Source organism: Engystomops pustulosus, chromosome 3 (genome assembly GCF_040894005.1).
Source record: "Engystomops pustulosus chromosome 3, aEngPut4.maternal, whole genome shotgun sequence".
Classification (NCBI taxonomy): Eukaryota; Metazoa; Chordata; class Amphibia; order Anura; family Leptodactylidae; genus Engystomops; species Engystomops pustulosus.
The window spans coordinates 16,616,423-16,632,241 of record NC_092413.1 but is presented as its reverse complement, the minus strand read 5'-3'; the positions used below and the strand labels follow the sequence as shown (position 1 = coordinate 16,632,241).

The window sequence follows — 15,819 nt, the reverse complement described above, 5'->3', positions numbered from 1 at the left end:
CTGATGATAGGGTGCGGGAAGGGAGCAGCATAAGGTGCAGAGACAGAGAAAGTTCATTAGAATCACAGACTGGGATGGGGGAACTGATAGGGAACAGGGGAGATCTTGTACCTCACTATTCTGTGCAGGAGACATTTGCATTCACTGTTCTGTACACTTCCAGCTCTGCTACATTCACTGTCACATGACCTCCTTCTCTGAGCAAGGGGTAGCAGCTCCTCCCCTCCCATGAAACCCACTCAGTGTAAACAAAGTACAGATTCATATGGCTTATCAGCACATGGAGAGGAAACAGCCATTGCAGCTCTGAGGTAATCTGAGGGCTATAGCAAAGAAACTACTGAATATAGGTTACAAAGATAATAGGCAAAGTTGTTTTACATCCCAAGAGCTATTGATATGTGGGGAAAAAAAACCTTTACAGTTACTCTTTAATGTTTTTAAAAGATAAACTTAAGTGCTTTCTCTTCTTTTTAGTTGACTACAAAATTGGATGCTGCCAATCAGACCATCTGCACAGTTCTGCCCATAGGAAGTCTTTCTTTGAGCAACAGTGAATTGTCTTCCTTGGGTCATCTAAAGAAAAGCCCAAAAGCTGAGAAGAAAGGGGTAGACGAGAACATTACAGAGCTGGAGAAGGCCCGAAGTCCTATGAAACAAAAAGAAAACATGAAAAAACCCTCTCGAGAACGGAAACGAAGGAAGGGTCGTAGCGGAGGTGATCTGAACAACGTGGAAACTCACGAGGGAAGAGAAGACACAAATCAGAAATTGGAGGCGGAAATAAAAGATCTGTCATCCCAAATTGAGACTCTAAAGGCAGAAATTGTTAACAGGGATCAAGAAAAACAAGACCTCAACAATAAGACGAAACAGTTTGAAGTCGAAAGACTGGAACTTCTAGAACAAATCGAGTTGGTTTCTATAGAAAAACTACGATCTGCAAATAAAATTGTCGAACTTGAAAAAGATCTGAACGATTCATCGAATTCAGTCGAGATATTGAAACGGCAGATAACCGAACTATCAAGTGTAAGGGAAAGCTTGGAGATCTCGGAGAAAGAGTGGAAAGAAAATTACCTTCAAACCGAAAGCGAGCTGAGGAGGGCAAAATCTGAAAAAGCAAATATCGAAAACCACGCTATGTCTCTAGAAGCCGACCTAGATGGCCTTCAGTGCAAGTGCCAACGCTTACAAGAAGAAAGCGAAGGCCACGTAAGGTCCCTCAGTGAGATTCGGGAGAACCTTAATGCTGTCGTGGCAGAGAAAGGTCAACTAAATCAGGAACTAGAGAGTTTGGTCGAAGAAAAGGAAGACCTTGAGAAAATGTATAATATGCTTAAGGTAAGGGAAGAGGAGCTGGAATCCAGTAAATTAAACTCGAAGGAGCTAATAAAGATATTAGAAGTTGAATTACGAGCGCTGAAGGAGGAGCTTAAGACTGCAAAATCCACTGTGGAACAACTGACGGCCGAAAGAGATTCCATGGTTGACTTACAAGAAAGTGAGAAGACGGAAGTTGAAGAGCTTCAGAATGAAATCCAAAGAATTCGAGAAGAACAGAAAGCCTTGGTCAGCGATCAAGAAGATCTCCAGGTTCAGATTAGTACGTTGCAAGCCGAAAACGAGAAGCTTTCGAAATCTCTAGACCGAAGTCAACGTGAGAAGCGTGAGCTGGGCAGCAGCTTGACTTCTGCTCAGGAAGAAGTTACTCTCATGCGAACGGGAATAGAGAAGCTCAAAGTCAAGATCGAAGCCGACGAGAAGAAGAAGCGTCAGTCGACGGAGAAGTTGAGGGAAAGCGAGCGGAAATTCGACAAGTTGAGCGACAAGATCGAGTCTCTGGAACGAGAGTTGCTCATGTCCGAGGAGAATTTGGAGAACGCCATCTTGCAGGCCGAGACGTCGAAGGAGGAGGTAGAGAGGGTCAAGGAGCAAAAAGAGGCGTTGGAAATCGAGTTAAAATGTTTGAGGAAGAAGCTCGAGGAACTGGAAGAAGCGCTTCAGAGGAGACGAGAGAAGATAGACGAGTTAGAAGCCAAAATTGCGACCATTACAAAAACTCTGGAGGACAGAGAGATGGAGTATGAAGAGTATAAGGACAATTCCGAGAGACAATATGGATTACTTCAAGTAGAACTTGAAGAATTGCTGGCACAGAAAGCTCTTTCCGACCAAAAATATGAAAGCGCTGCAGGAGAGTGTGCAGACGTTACATCTAAGATGAAGGAGCAGAAGGAACATCTGATGCAAGAGTTGGAGAAGGCGCAGAAGGCGAGCAGCGACCTTGAGATGTCTCTTCAAAAGGTCACCTTGGAACAAGAAGAATGCAAGGTTCAACTGGACGAGAAGACTCGGCAGCTGACGGCCCTCGAAGGCCGAATGAAAGACGCAGAACGATCGGAGATGACGTTTTCTTCAGAAGTCTCTCAGTTTGCAGTTGAATGCGAAAATCTGAGGAATAAAAATAAGACTTTGCAGGCAACGTTAGAAGAATTGGAGGAGACGGTCCACACCCTGTCAGCTGAGAATGAGGCCCTTCAGTCCACCGTCGCTGGTCTGCAGACTTCTTGTAGTGGTCTTGAAGCACAGATGGAATCCTCAAAAACTGAAAAACAAACCCTTCTAGATAAGGTAAGAAATTTACTATATCAAAGTTTTGTTTTCCGAATTTGCCCCACCTTCTTGTAGGGGTGGTCTTTACCCCCAAACTGCATCTAGTAGGCATTTTTTAGGTACTTTGTTGTGATCCCAATGACTGGAGAAGGAATATGAATTTTTTAAGGATTTAGAAGATAATTTGGTTTTCTAGCCTTGGCAGTATAAGACAAAAATACTATAGTATTTTCACCCGTTTACTAATTTGTGTTATGACCACCACATGTACATAAAGAGAAGTAGAAGAGATGGATTCCATGGTCAGACTACACAGGGGGTATTTGTAGTCTGTTACTATGGAGACAAAAGTTTTTCAACCAAGATTATTTACAAAATAATACATAGGACAGAACATTGTGATCATGGACATAATTGTGCCCAATAAATTGTCACCCAAACAAGAACCACACCCCCTGCCACATGCCTCTTTTTTAAGGAAAATTTGGTCTTCCATCAAAATTCATCCTGATAACCCAGGGACATTACTCATAGATCCAGGGACCGTGACCGTGGTAATCTTCTTATATCTGTTATCCATGGCCGCCTTCCTTCTAAAATCAACTTTTAAAATTATGCTAATGGAGTAGAAAAACTCTGGTGGGCATTACCAAAGCTGTAAACTACATGCTGTAGTTTCACAGGCTGTTACACTGTCTCATCCCTCTGCTCCCTCGGCACTTCCATCCTCCGTCTACATGCTGCTGCTGGAGGAAGTGGGAGGGGAAAAGTGCTGAGGGAACAGGGGCGGAGACAGTGTCACAGCCTATGAAGACAGAGCATGGAGGGGCTCTGGTAAAGCTATTCTGGCTCATTAGCATACATTCTAACATTTTGATTCTAGAAGGAGGCCATAGAACAAATATAAGAAGAATACCAGAGTCCCGGTGCCTGGATCTATGAGTAATGTCCCTGCTTTATCAGGATGGATTTTGATGGTAGATTTCTTAGATGAACCCAAAATTTAATGGTGACTCTATGGAGTGGGACATATAGCTCTAGTAATGGTCACCTTATGTTACTCTGCTACTTGTTTGAGTATCTTTTTAGTAGTATTGCAAATAGATAGAGAAATGCAGGAGCAAGAGGGGTTAAAATGGTATTTTTTTAGAATTTTATATTACATTGATTGCATTTGCTTTACGGAGGACATACTCCCTTCCTGTAGTACATTTTAAATGGCATCTACCACCAGGATGAAGGATTGTACACCAAGTACACTGACATACTGGTGTCCGCCACCTCTGGCAGGATCTGCACTTCTCTAAGCTATTTATGGCCTGGTTTTTATGAAAAAGGGTTTAAAAAGTATGCAAATGAGCCTGAGGGGCATCCGGGTTCCATAGGTGTTAATGGAGCATGGTGCCCCTTGGGCTCATTTACATAATTTTAAACCCTTTTTTTTCTCAAAAAACCAGGGCATAAGAAGCTAACAAAAAAGCCTTAAAAATTATGTAAATGAGCCCAAGGGGCACCATGCTCCGTTAACACCTATGGAACCCGGATGCCCCTCAGGCTTATTTGCATAATTTTTAAACCCTTTTTCATAAAAACCAGGGCATAAGAAGCTAAGAGAACAGCAGGTCCTGCCAGAGGGGACGCACACCAGTATGTCAGTGGGCTTGGTTTACAATCCTTCATCCTGGTCGTAGATGTCCTTTAATCTCCGTTCAGTTGGGGGGGGGGCAGTATCCAAAAACGCATTGCTTATTGTGCTGAACATATCCCGAGATGACTCTGGTGTTCTGTGCCTCATCGCTCCGTTCTACATGGCAGGTGGCGGAGCTGGAAGACAATTGCACCGCTTTGCAGAGAAAATTACAAGACGCTGATCTACATATCAAAGGCAGCGAAGAGCAGAACCGCCGCGAACGCAGAGAACTGCAGGACGAATTGCAGGCAATGAGAAGGCAGCAGGAGGACCGGAGCGTGAGTGACACTGAGAAAAACATAAAATCTTTACCTGTTGTATGTTTCGTTTAGTTTTAAGGGAACCTGTCATCAGATTTTAGCCCATTAAACAGCCCCCTGAGGTCGGCGGTGAAATGTCCTTTCTAGAATCCCCTCTTTTATGTGACATCTCACCGGTTTGTCATGTGACAATGAGAATAGAAGAGTCAAGTTTCGAGGCTTCACAATAGAGTCACCTTAGAAGACCCTATCTAACACCTGGAAGGATTTTGGTGTTGTATTAAAGTTAGGAATCTCATCTTTTAGACAGCATCAGGTGCCTCTATCTTTAGTTCTGTAGCACCTAGAAACATGCTATGGTGTCATGTTAAAGATATGAATCTCATCTTTTAGATGACATCAGGCTCATTGTTCTGGGAGATAAAGAAGCGGAGATACAGACAGTTAAAGATCTTTGCTTCTGTACCTCAGAGAACCACAAGCCTGATGCGGTCTAAGATTTTAACTGTCTGTATCTCCGCTTCTTTATCTCCCAGAACAATGAGCCTGATGTAATTTAAAAGATGAAATTCATATCTTTAATATGACGCCATAGCATGTTTCTAGGTGCTACAGAACTAAAGATAGAGGCACCTGATGCGGTCTAAAAGATGAGATTCTTAAATTTAATACAACACCAAAATCATGTTAAGTACTATAGAGCTGAAGATGGAGTCATCTAAGGGGAGTCTCTGAATGTGACTCATCTCTGGCATATCTGACTCTTCTCTGCCCATTTTTTTTATAGGTAAATGGGTGGGATTTCATATAAAAGAGGGAATTCTAGAAAGGACATTTCAACCCCTATTTGAGGGGGATAGTAATTTAATGGGGTAAAATTTGGTGACAGGTTCCCTCTAAGGCCACAAACTGTAAAGCTTTTTGATACCTGGAGAACAAAATCCAGGAAACCCTATAGGTCAATGTCCGTCCCAATATATAGGCATGAAATTTGGCTACAAATCCTATATGATGCTACTAGTCATATGTCAAGGCTCTATAGTGGGTCGGACATTGACCTACAGGGTCATGTAGGTGACCACAAAGCTTCTCCACTGAAGGTTGTTTTTTGAGATTGTTAAACCCCTTTAAGAGTCCTCTCCATCCACAAACAGATTATGAAGGTCACTGGATCATAAAGCAGAGGATAAGAGCACCAAACAGCATAGAGCAGAAGCCCCTAGGTCAGAGGTTATAGCAAAGTCCTTATGGAATTTCTATAGATGCTCACAGGGACTACACACAGTAGTCTGTTACCGTGGAAACACATAGGAGCTGTAAACCTGGAACGAGCTTGAGTGCTATTATGCGTTTAGTATCCAGCACAGTGGCGTCCATGTGCCTGTGGGCGTTTTTGGTATTGCAGCTCCGAGGGAACAATCGGCTCTTGCAGTTAAAGGGGCTTTCTAGTTGTCAGTCACACTGTATACATGTCGGTGCTGTCGTCTCTCTAGGCCCAGCTGCAGGCGGCCACATCGGAGGCAGCAGAAATGGAGAAATCTCTGACCTCTCTGCAGAAGGAGATGGAGTCTCACAAAGACGAGATCAGGGAGTACGAGGAGCGGCTCCTCCAGGCCGAATCCCGTCACCGCTCCCTGCTGGATGAAATGCGGGCACAGGTAAGGTCCTGGATGGGCTCCAGTGAAGCCTCTGCTATTACACTGTCTACAGGAATGGAGTGATCACAGCTACATGTTTAAAGGGATTGTCCCAAGTATAATTGTTATCCCTTATCTACAGAATAGGAGATGACGGTATGTTCCATGGGGGTCTGGCTGCTGGCCCCCCCCCCCCCCCACCCCCACGATCATGAGACCATTGAGGAAACGGGATGCGTATCCTGCCGCTCCATTCATTCTGTATACAGCCGAGCGCTTTACTAGCGGCTGCCCCCATCAATCTGATTGTTATTGTTATCCCATATCCTGTGTGCATGGGGAATAGTCATGATACTTGGCTCATCCCATTTAAACGAGGCCCCGGAGCTCTGAGACCCCGGAGCTCTGAGACCCCGGAGCTCTGAGACCCCGGAGCTCTGAGACCTGTACGGGTGACCTTATGTTTTCTCGACTCGCCAACTCCCCCTATTTACTATTTTTTTTCCGGCAGGAAGGAGACCTAGTGAGGTACCGGGAGAAGACGACATCACTGGAAACGCAACTCAATTCCGGCAAACAGGAGATTGACCGCTTAAAAATCATCAACGGGGAATTGAGCGAAGCCCTGAGTGCAGCGCTGCAGCAGCTGCAGGAGCTCAAACAACTTGAGGTAAGTGCAGAGCTGGCAGCGGCGGCAGCGGTAATGTGCCATCTTTCTGTTTACAGGCACACTCCAAAAATATAAGGCCCGGGCTGCTGCTTCAGGGGTATTAACCAGGTCATGACCAGGCTTCTGTTGTCAGAATCCATCCTGATAAACCGTGGACACTTACTCTTAGATCCAGGCACCGTGACTGTGGGGATCTACTTATATGTGTTATCCATGGCCTCATTCTTTCTAAAAATCAACTCTTTAAAATTATGCTATTGAGCCTGAAGGGCTCTGGGGGTGTATCCAGAGCCTCTCCGCGCTGTAGCTTCACAGGCTGTTACAATGAACAGAGCAGGTCTCCCCTCCCCCTGCACTTCCTGCTGTTCCTGCTAGATTACACCGACAGTGGGAAGGTGAGACATGTTCTGCTCATTGTAACAACGATTGAAATGACATCACTGAGGGGCACTGGTTACACCCATCAGAGCCTTTCTGGCTCACTAGCATAATTGTCAAAGTTGATTTTAGAAGGATGGAGGCCATGGATTACCACTGTCCCGGTGCCTGGATCTATGGGTAATATGGGCTTCTAACATGTGACCTTGGGTAGAAACATTTGGGAATAATTTACAAGGGAAGAGCGATCGCCCTGGCAGACCTAGTGATCCAGTGCATAGGCTTATAATATTACCTGGATGATGTCTGGATGGTGATATCCGCTAATTTTTGGGTGTTCATACCCTGGACCTACAGTGATCGGCTGATTATTGGGGTGTCCTGGTCATAAGTGTCTCTTAAACCAAATCTCTCTCCTCCAAAATTGCTCCTATGGAATAACATTATAGTGTATGGGCTGCAGGAACTTACCTCTGATGTCTAAATCTTAGTTTTCCTTGCTCAATGGCGCCCCCCAGCCAACTGGCTGTACGGGGAACTGCAGCAGTGCTGTGTCCCTCTTCTGAGGCTTGGTCAGACCATCACTAATCATGGAGAGACCTGCCATTGCTCTGCTAAATGGGGGGGGGGGTCCCCTGTTAGATACAGGAGTTGGGGCCCTTGACTGTGGATTCACATTTTTCTTTAATTTCAGGTCAACTTTGATGAATTGAAGAAGGAGAATGCAAAAACCTGCAGCGATCTCAGCCTCTCGAGGAAATCGTGTAAGGAGATGGAAGAGGAGAAGGAGCAGCTGCAGCAGAGAATCGTCCAGCAGGAGGAGACACTGAGGGGCCTGACGCAGAAGCAGGACGGTATGTGCTCTCATGTCATTGGCTGATTACAGGGGGCTACGTTATGTAGGACCTTCATATAGGACCAGTTGTAAAGAGCATCCCTCACTCGTTTAAATCGGGGACATTGGACCCCCATTTTCTTTACTGTTGTGGTCAGAGAAGTCTGGAGCCTGCTCTATAAGTGACATTTCCACTCCCTGCAATCACCACTAGGGGGAGCTTTGGTGCACAGCGCAGACATTCTATATATTGAGGCAGTATGTAAGCTCTTCGCTGCCCCTGGTGGTGGCTGCAGGCAGCACATCATTTCCTGGAACCATCGGGGGATATATCATTCTGTATATTCTATTTCGTTACAGCTGCTGACATGAACGGCAGCGATGGCGACTTATTATCAGAGCTTGAAGAGTTAAGGCAATGTCTGGAGGAGAAGACTCAGGAGGCGGACGAGAGCGTGGAGAAGTACTGCAACCTACTGATCAAGACTCACAAACTAGAGGACGCCAACGAGGCGCTGAGGAGGCAGGTGGATCTGCTGGGCGCCAGGCTGAGGGAGCAGGAGGCCAAGAGGGGAGCGCAGGAGGCGCCGATGTCACAAGGAGCCGCAACCGAGGCCAAGAGGGGAGCGCAGGAGGCGCCGATGTCACAAGGAGCCGCAACCGAGGCCAAGAGGGGAGCGCAGGAGGCGCCGATGTCACAAGGAGCCGCAACCGAGGCCAAGAGGGGAGCGCAGGAGGCGCCGATGTCACAAGGAGCCGCAACCGAGGACAAGAAGAGGAGGAGGAGCAGAAGGTCCACACAAGGGAAGCAACAGGGCAAGAGGCAGAGAGAGGCCGAGAACACAGAGCTACATCCATCAACCCCACAAGCCCTGATCAAAAGGGTGAGGAAGACCCAGAGTCACAGCCTAGAAGAAGAGATTGAGCCCGAAGGACTTCCAGACGTGGTGAAAAAAGGTAAGTGAGCAGAATAGTGAGTGCAGCTCTGGGGTATAATACAGGATGTAACTCAGGATCAGTACAGGATAAGTAATGTCATGTATGTACCCAGTGACTGCACCAGCAGCAGAATAGTGAGTGCAGCTCTGGGGTATAATACAGGATGTAACTCAGGATCAGTACAGGATAAGTAATGTCATGTATGTACACAGTGACTGCACCAGCAGCAGAATAGTGAGTGCAGCTCTGGAGTATAATACAGGATGTAACTCAGGATCAGTACAGGATAAGTAATGTCATGTATGTACACAGTGACTGCACCAGCAGCAGAATAGTGAGTGCAGCTCTGGAGTATAATACAGGATGTAACTCAGGATCAGTACAGGATAAGTAATGTCATGTATGTACACAGTGACTGCACCAGCAGCAGAATAGTGAGTGCAGCTCTGGGGTATAATACAGGATGTAACTCAGGATCAGTACAGGATAAGTAATGTCATGTATGTACACAGTGACTGCACCAGCAGCAGAATAGTGAGTGCAGCTCTGGAGTATAATACAGGATGTAACTCAGGATCAGTACAGGATAAGTAATGTCATGTATGTACACAGTGACTGCACCAGCAGCAGAATAGTGAGTGCAGCTCTGGGGTATAATACAGGATGTAACTCAGGATCAGTACAGGATAAGTAATGTCATGTATGTACACAGTGACTGCACCAGCAGCAGAATAGTGAGTGCAGCTCTGGAGTATAATACAGGATGTAACTCAGGATCAGTACAAGGTAAGTGATGGCATGTATGTACACAGTGACTGCACCAGCAGCAGAATAGTGAGTGCAGCTCTGGGGTATAATACAGGATGTAACTCAGGATCAGTACAAGGTAAGTGATGGCATGTATGTACACAGTGACTGCACCAGCAGCAGAATAGTGCGTGCAATCTCATTCTGCTGTGTGCTACTGAAGGGTGTGGCTGTGTGCTGCTGAGCTCCTGCACCACCTGGTGGAAGATCAATCCACCCAGGCCTGCTCTCTCCTCCCCAGGGAGGGAGTGGGTTTTCTGGGATGAGTGAACCAGGCAAATCCCGGGCTTCTGCCTCTCGGACCAGGCCGGCGGGGGGCAGGAAAAGCCAGATACCGGCCAACATGGAGGGGGTGAGAAGATCTGCCCGAACCCAAGGACGCAGCGATGTGACCTCGGCTGCCACCCCCAAGACCCAGGGAAGCCGCAAGGTCTCCGCTTCACAGAAGATTAAGGCAAGTAACATCAGCCTGAGTGCTCCTCCTGGAAAGCTGAGTGACTGTGCGGGAAAGTTGGGTGGTTCAGCTGGAAAGCTGGGTGCTCACGGAGGTGTGCAAAAAGCATGGGGACATCTAAAGGCCCGGGAGTCTGCTACCATCTATGGCTCCCGGATTGCTGAGCACCTCCGTGAGTACGAGGAAGCTGGCAAGGCGATGAATAGGCTCCAGGAGGAGATACGCGAGACCTTGGCCCTAGCGGGGGTGGCTACACAGAAGAAAAAGTCTGATCTTCTTAACACCATTGACAGACTTAAAGCCGAGGTCACCGCTCTGCAGGAAAAACGACGGTTGATCCGGGAGCACAGCGGTCCGTTCAGGGAAAAGCTGGAGAATGACGCCCGGTTTGATGACATGCGCCAGGAGCAGCTGAGAAAGCTGAAGGGGCTTAAGATCCAGGCGGATGAAGGCGATGGCGATGATGAGGAGGATGAGGAAGACCTGCCGTGTCCGTCTGGTGGCCTGCACCAACACCAGCAGGCCTCGCACGACAGGCTGCCTGCAGAGCAAGCGCCATTACCATCAGGCTGCGGCTCTGCCAACCTGGAGGAGGAAAGTGATGACAGCGGCCAGGGGGGGGCGCTAATGGCTCAGATCCGTCAGCTTGAGTCCCCAGTTCACCTCCAGAACTTCTCCTTCGGCGATGATATGCCAGATGACGACCCAAAGAGAAAGAAGAGAGCCAAGAAGATCAAGGCGTCTCAGGAGGTGAATCTGGTGTTTCGTCCCCTCCCTGTTCCCTCCGGGCGGGCAGCAGTGCCAGCCTGTCGTGTAGGCCCCGTTACCCAGCCCAGCACGAATCCTGCAGTGGACTCGGTGCAAGGGTGCGGGGAGATTGCAAAGCCACGTTCCACCATGGCGCAGAGCACCAGCCTTGTTTGTAGTAGCAAGGATGGTGCAGGGAAGGCATCGGCCGAAAGGCCGGACAGTGAGGGCGATCCAGCAGGTCCTGGTACTGTGCGCTGCCCCCCAGTGGGAGGGGGGGGTGGCCCGGTGCCAGGGGCAGTGGCGGTGGCTCCTGTGGCCCCTAGCACTGTGGCTGCATCTAGCTCCGGTGAGCAGCGGCAGTGTGATGGGGCTGCTGGGGCTTGTGGTGCGGCGCCTCCCAAGCGTCCTGTGCAGCCTGTGGGAAAGGGCGCAGGAAAGATTTTATTTTGTATCGGTGCATCTGACCCTGGAGATGACCATAAGAGACTGTCCGGAGTCAATAAGGACAAGCGGCCTCTTTCATCCAGCGAGCAGCGATGCTCAAACCTTAGAAAAACTGTGGGACAACAAGGGGTTAATGCCAATGAGGCAGAGGGCACAAGTAAGATCGGGGTTGGAGCTGCCTCTTCTCAGGCTGTATCAGCTATGGAGGTGGCTCTACCCCCAGTGTCCAGTGACGCCGAGGCAACCCCAGGTCCTCCTGGCCCAGCTGGTGTGAGTGATGCAAGGAAGCGAGGCAGTATTGTACATAGTGTGGTGAATGTTGGGGTGGTGAATGGTGCTGAGGGGGGTGATCCTGGTGTGCGTGCTGGACCATCTGCACCCCCAGTGGTGGCCGCTCCCATAAGGAGCTATGCGAGTGTCACCGCTGGGGCAAGTGGGGTTAACTCCTTGTCTCCTGGCTCTGGGAACAGCGTTTTGCAAAGGCGTCTTCTGGAGGCTCTCAGGAGAGGGGAAAAGTCAATCAATGTAGAGGGGAGAGATGTTGATCTGTCCTTCTGGACAGACAGGCATGGCCTGGCAGCCTTCCAAGAGAAAAGGGGGGGAGAGACTGTATGGTCTTTACCCACAAGTGGGCCCGGAGCTGCCCGTAGGAATGTGGTTCGTCTTCGCTGGAGGGGCAGTGACGCATGCCCACCCAGGTCAAGGGTGGTGGAGCTCCTCCTGAAGATGAACTTCAGGGCTAGTGACATCTTTGCCCTGATACATCCTTATGGTACTCCGGAGTTCGATGTCAGCTTTGTTCGGCCGGAGGGCTTAGAGCTCTTCTGGTCGAATTATGAGCTGGCAAAGAACGAGCCCGCATGGCGAGACTTTGCTGTGCAAGCAGTGTCTCGCCAAAACGCAGTCAAGAAAGTGACCGTTTTGACCCGTAACGAGTCACTTTCTTGCATGGACATCATGACGTGGCTAAGTCGTTATGGCGAAGTAGTTCAGGTACCTCAGAAAAACCGCGATGAATTTGGCATTTGGTCTGGGGCCTGGACCTTCATGATGAAGTTGAAGTGTTCAGGCGGCACAGTCGCCCACATTCCTTCTTCAGCCTTTCTTGGGCGGGACAGAATCCTGATTTTCTACCAGGGGCAGCCGAAGGTCTGTCACAGGTGCGGTGACCCCACCCACTTTAGCGCCAGCTGCCAAGTGCAGAAGTGCGCTTTGTGTGGTGGGCTAGGTCATCTCGCTGCATCCTGTAAGGACATTAGGTGTAACCTGTGTGGTGAGCTCGGTCACCCTTTCAGCCGTTGTCCTCGCTCCTTTGCCAATGCGGTTGTGACCCCAGTGGAGGAGAGCCATGAGGTTGCTTCTGCTGGGGAAGGTACCAGCAGAGGTGGAGGAGCTGAGGGGCCTGTGAAGAAAAGTAAGAATAAGTCACCTTCTCAGTTGAGGCGGCTTGAAGCCAGACAAAAAGGGAGAGAACTGGGGAAGCCTCAGGTTGCTGGGGTGACCCTTGGTCCTTCCTCAGAGGCTGGTCATGCTACTGAGGCCCTGAGGGATGATGAGTTGGATGAGGAGGTCAGGAGGATGGAGCGCGAGAAAGGTGCCATGTCCTCCACGTCCTCCCATTATGAGAGTATGGATGAGGATAACAGGATTTGGCTAGAAAATAAGCGCAAGCAGAAAAAGAAAAAACGCGGCCTATCTAAGGTACCTAAGGAAGGGAAAACTTCCTCCCCTCTGGTTGAGCTTTCCAACCGGTTCCTCACCCTCGATGAGATCGCCTCCTCGGAAGGAGAGGCTGAGGGTGGGGTTCTGGAGGTGGCGGCGGAGCAGCCTGCAGGGGGCGCCGAGTCTCTATCCTCTGGGGATGCTGGGTCCTCAGAGTGGGAGACTGACTCAGAGCCAGGAGACAAGGACGAAGGAGAGGGTGGTCCGGGTGGGTCCTTGGGGGCCAGTAATAACATGGACACCTCAATTTCGTTAAAAAGAAGTTGCCCCAATTCTGATGGTAAAAGGGAAAAGGCATCATCTTCAGAGGAGAGTCGGGGGAAGGGAAATGGAAAGAAAAAAGCCGTCTAACTCAATCACTCATGATGGCGGCACCCACTCCGTTGACGCTGGCGTCCATTAATGTCGCCAGCATTAAGTCTGATGCGGCTAGATTTGCGGCCTTTGATTTTCTCGGCCGCGTTGAAGCCGACATTTTATTTTTGCAGGAGACCAGGCTGCCAGATTTGGCGGCCGTGTTTAAAGCTAAGAGGGAATGGAGACACGGGCCTTCCTATTGGTCTCTTGCGGCCGAGCCGTATAGCGGAGTGGCGGTCCTTTTTACCGCACCGGTAGAATGCCGACGAGTTATTGAGTTAGAAATGGGGAGGTGCCTGATCCTGGATGTCCTCATGAAGGGACAAGAACTTCGCCTAATTAACATCTATGGTCCCCAGTCCAAGTGGGACAGGAAGTGTCTCTTTATGAGGATCAAGCCCTACCTTTTTACAAGTCGGCAGGTGGTCTTTGGAGGGGACTTCAATGCTGTCACGAGGTCCCAAGATAGGGGAGGTTCCAGAGACAAGCTGACTTATGATAGCGTCGCTCTTAATAGCATAGCTAGTGAGGCTCGCCTGGTGGATGTCCACATCCGGCACACCCCAGGCCACGCGGGGTTCACCTATTATAGGGGTAGCTGCAGGTCTAGAATAGACAGGTTTTATTTAAAGGAGGAAGCCATCTCTTCAGCAGTGTCCGTTGTTGAGGTGGAGTTCTCCGACCACTGTTTAATTTTGTTTTCTCTGAATGTTACAGAGACCCCCCGGATGGGAAGAGGCTACTGGAAGCTCAATTCGTCTCTCCTGGAAGAAGCAGAGATAAGACAATCCTTTGAGGACTTCCTTCAGAGCCAGGTACCATTGCTGGGCCTTTGTAGCAGTAAGTCAGAGTGGTGGGAGATGCTCAAGAAAAGGGTGGCGAGATTCTTCCGCCAGCTCTCGAGCCTCAGGAGCCTGGACAGGTACCGCCTGTATCAGGGCCTGAGGAGGAAACTCGAGCATCTCGTCTCGACTGGAGGTAGTCGTGAGGACATCTCCAGAGTGAAATCCTTGCTGAAGAGGTGTCAGTACGATAGACACGCATCTTTGGTTTTTGAGAGGGATTACGGGAAATACCGCTCGCCCGACCCTTACAGAAACTGCAAGATGTCAGTGAATGGTAAAGTTGTCACGGGACTGGTTGACAGTACGGGATCCCTGAAAAGGTCCAGATCAGGGATCCTGGAGGTCGTCAGATCCTTCTACTCACACCTCTTGGGCAGGAAGGATCTAGATCGGGATGTGATGTCGGCTTTCCTGGCAGAAACTGTCCCTGAGCCAGGAGTAGACCCCTCTCTTGATGTTTTGACAGAGCTGATCAGGGAAGAGGAAGTCAGCCTGGCGATTGAAGGGCTCGCCCTCAAGAAATCGCCAGGTCCGGATGGCTTAACATCTGAGTTTTATAAGACCTTTAAGGACGCCTTGGTTCCCCTCTTGACTGAGGTATTCAATGAGTGTCTTTCCTCGGGCGCTCTGCCGAAGTCAATGAGGAGGTCTGCCCTGATCATCCTGTCAAAGGGTAAGGACCGATCTCGTATTGAGAACTGGCGTCCCATAGCGCTTCTCAATACGGACAGAAAGGTTTTGGCAAAGGTGCTGTTTAATCGGCTGGTGCAGTTTGCACCCCGGCTCCTTTCGGGGACCCAGCACTGCTCTGTTCCAGGCCGCAGTACATTTAGTGCTGTGCTTTGTGTCCGGGAGGCAGTGGAGCAGGGCAGGGCTGGTAACTGGAAGGGGTACTTGCTGTCCTTGGATCAGGCAAAAGCGTTTGATCGGGTTAACCACGAGTACCTCTGGTCTGTCCTTCTGAGGTATGGCCTGCCGGGGGAGTTTGTCAATTGGCTGAAAGTTTTGTACGCAGAGGCAGAGAGTTTCCCGCTTGTGAACGGTTGGATTGGCCGCCCTTTTGAGGTCGGGTCTGGTGTTCGCCAGGGTTGTCCTCTGAGCCCACTTTTATACGTGTTCGCGATTGACCCATTCCTTAGGAGGGTTGATCGTGGGCCGTTGGTGGGAGTCGGGATGGACCAGGCGGCACCGGAAGCCACTCTAAGGGTGGTAGCCTATGCCGATGATGTCACCGTTTTTGTGTCCTCGAGAGGGGAGGCGCAGTGGGTGATGTCAGAGGTTGACCGCTACTCAGAGGCTTCTGGGTCCAAGATCAACCGGGATAAGTGTGAGAGTCTCTGGCTGGGAGAGGGGGATCCAGGCTTTGATCTCCCGGACACTCTTCCAGGGCCCCAAGACTCTGCCAAAGTTCTCGG

At 49.4% G+C, this 15,819-nt stretch overlaps 1 protein-coding gene across 1 annotated transcript in view; it reads left to right on the top strand.

Moving 5' to 3' along the window:
* Positions 1–15,819, top strand: part of CENPF (centromere protein F) — a 38,282-nt gene that overhangs the window by 16,351 nt on the left and 6,112 nt on the right. The window contains exons 13-18 of the mRNA XM_072140132.1: positions 478–2,634; positions 4,432–4,584; positions 6,060–6,224; positions 6,715–6,873; positions 7,946–8,105; positions 8,447–9,043. Coding sequence (XP_071996233.1) covers positions 478–2,634; positions 4,432–4,584; positions 6,060–6,224; positions 6,715–6,873; positions 7,946–8,105; positions 8,447–9,043 — 3,391 coding nt within the window. The remainder of the gene's footprint in view (positions 1–477; positions 2,635–4,431; positions 4,585–6,059; positions 6,225–6,714; positions 6,874–7,945; positions 8,106–8,446; positions 9,044–15,819) is intronic.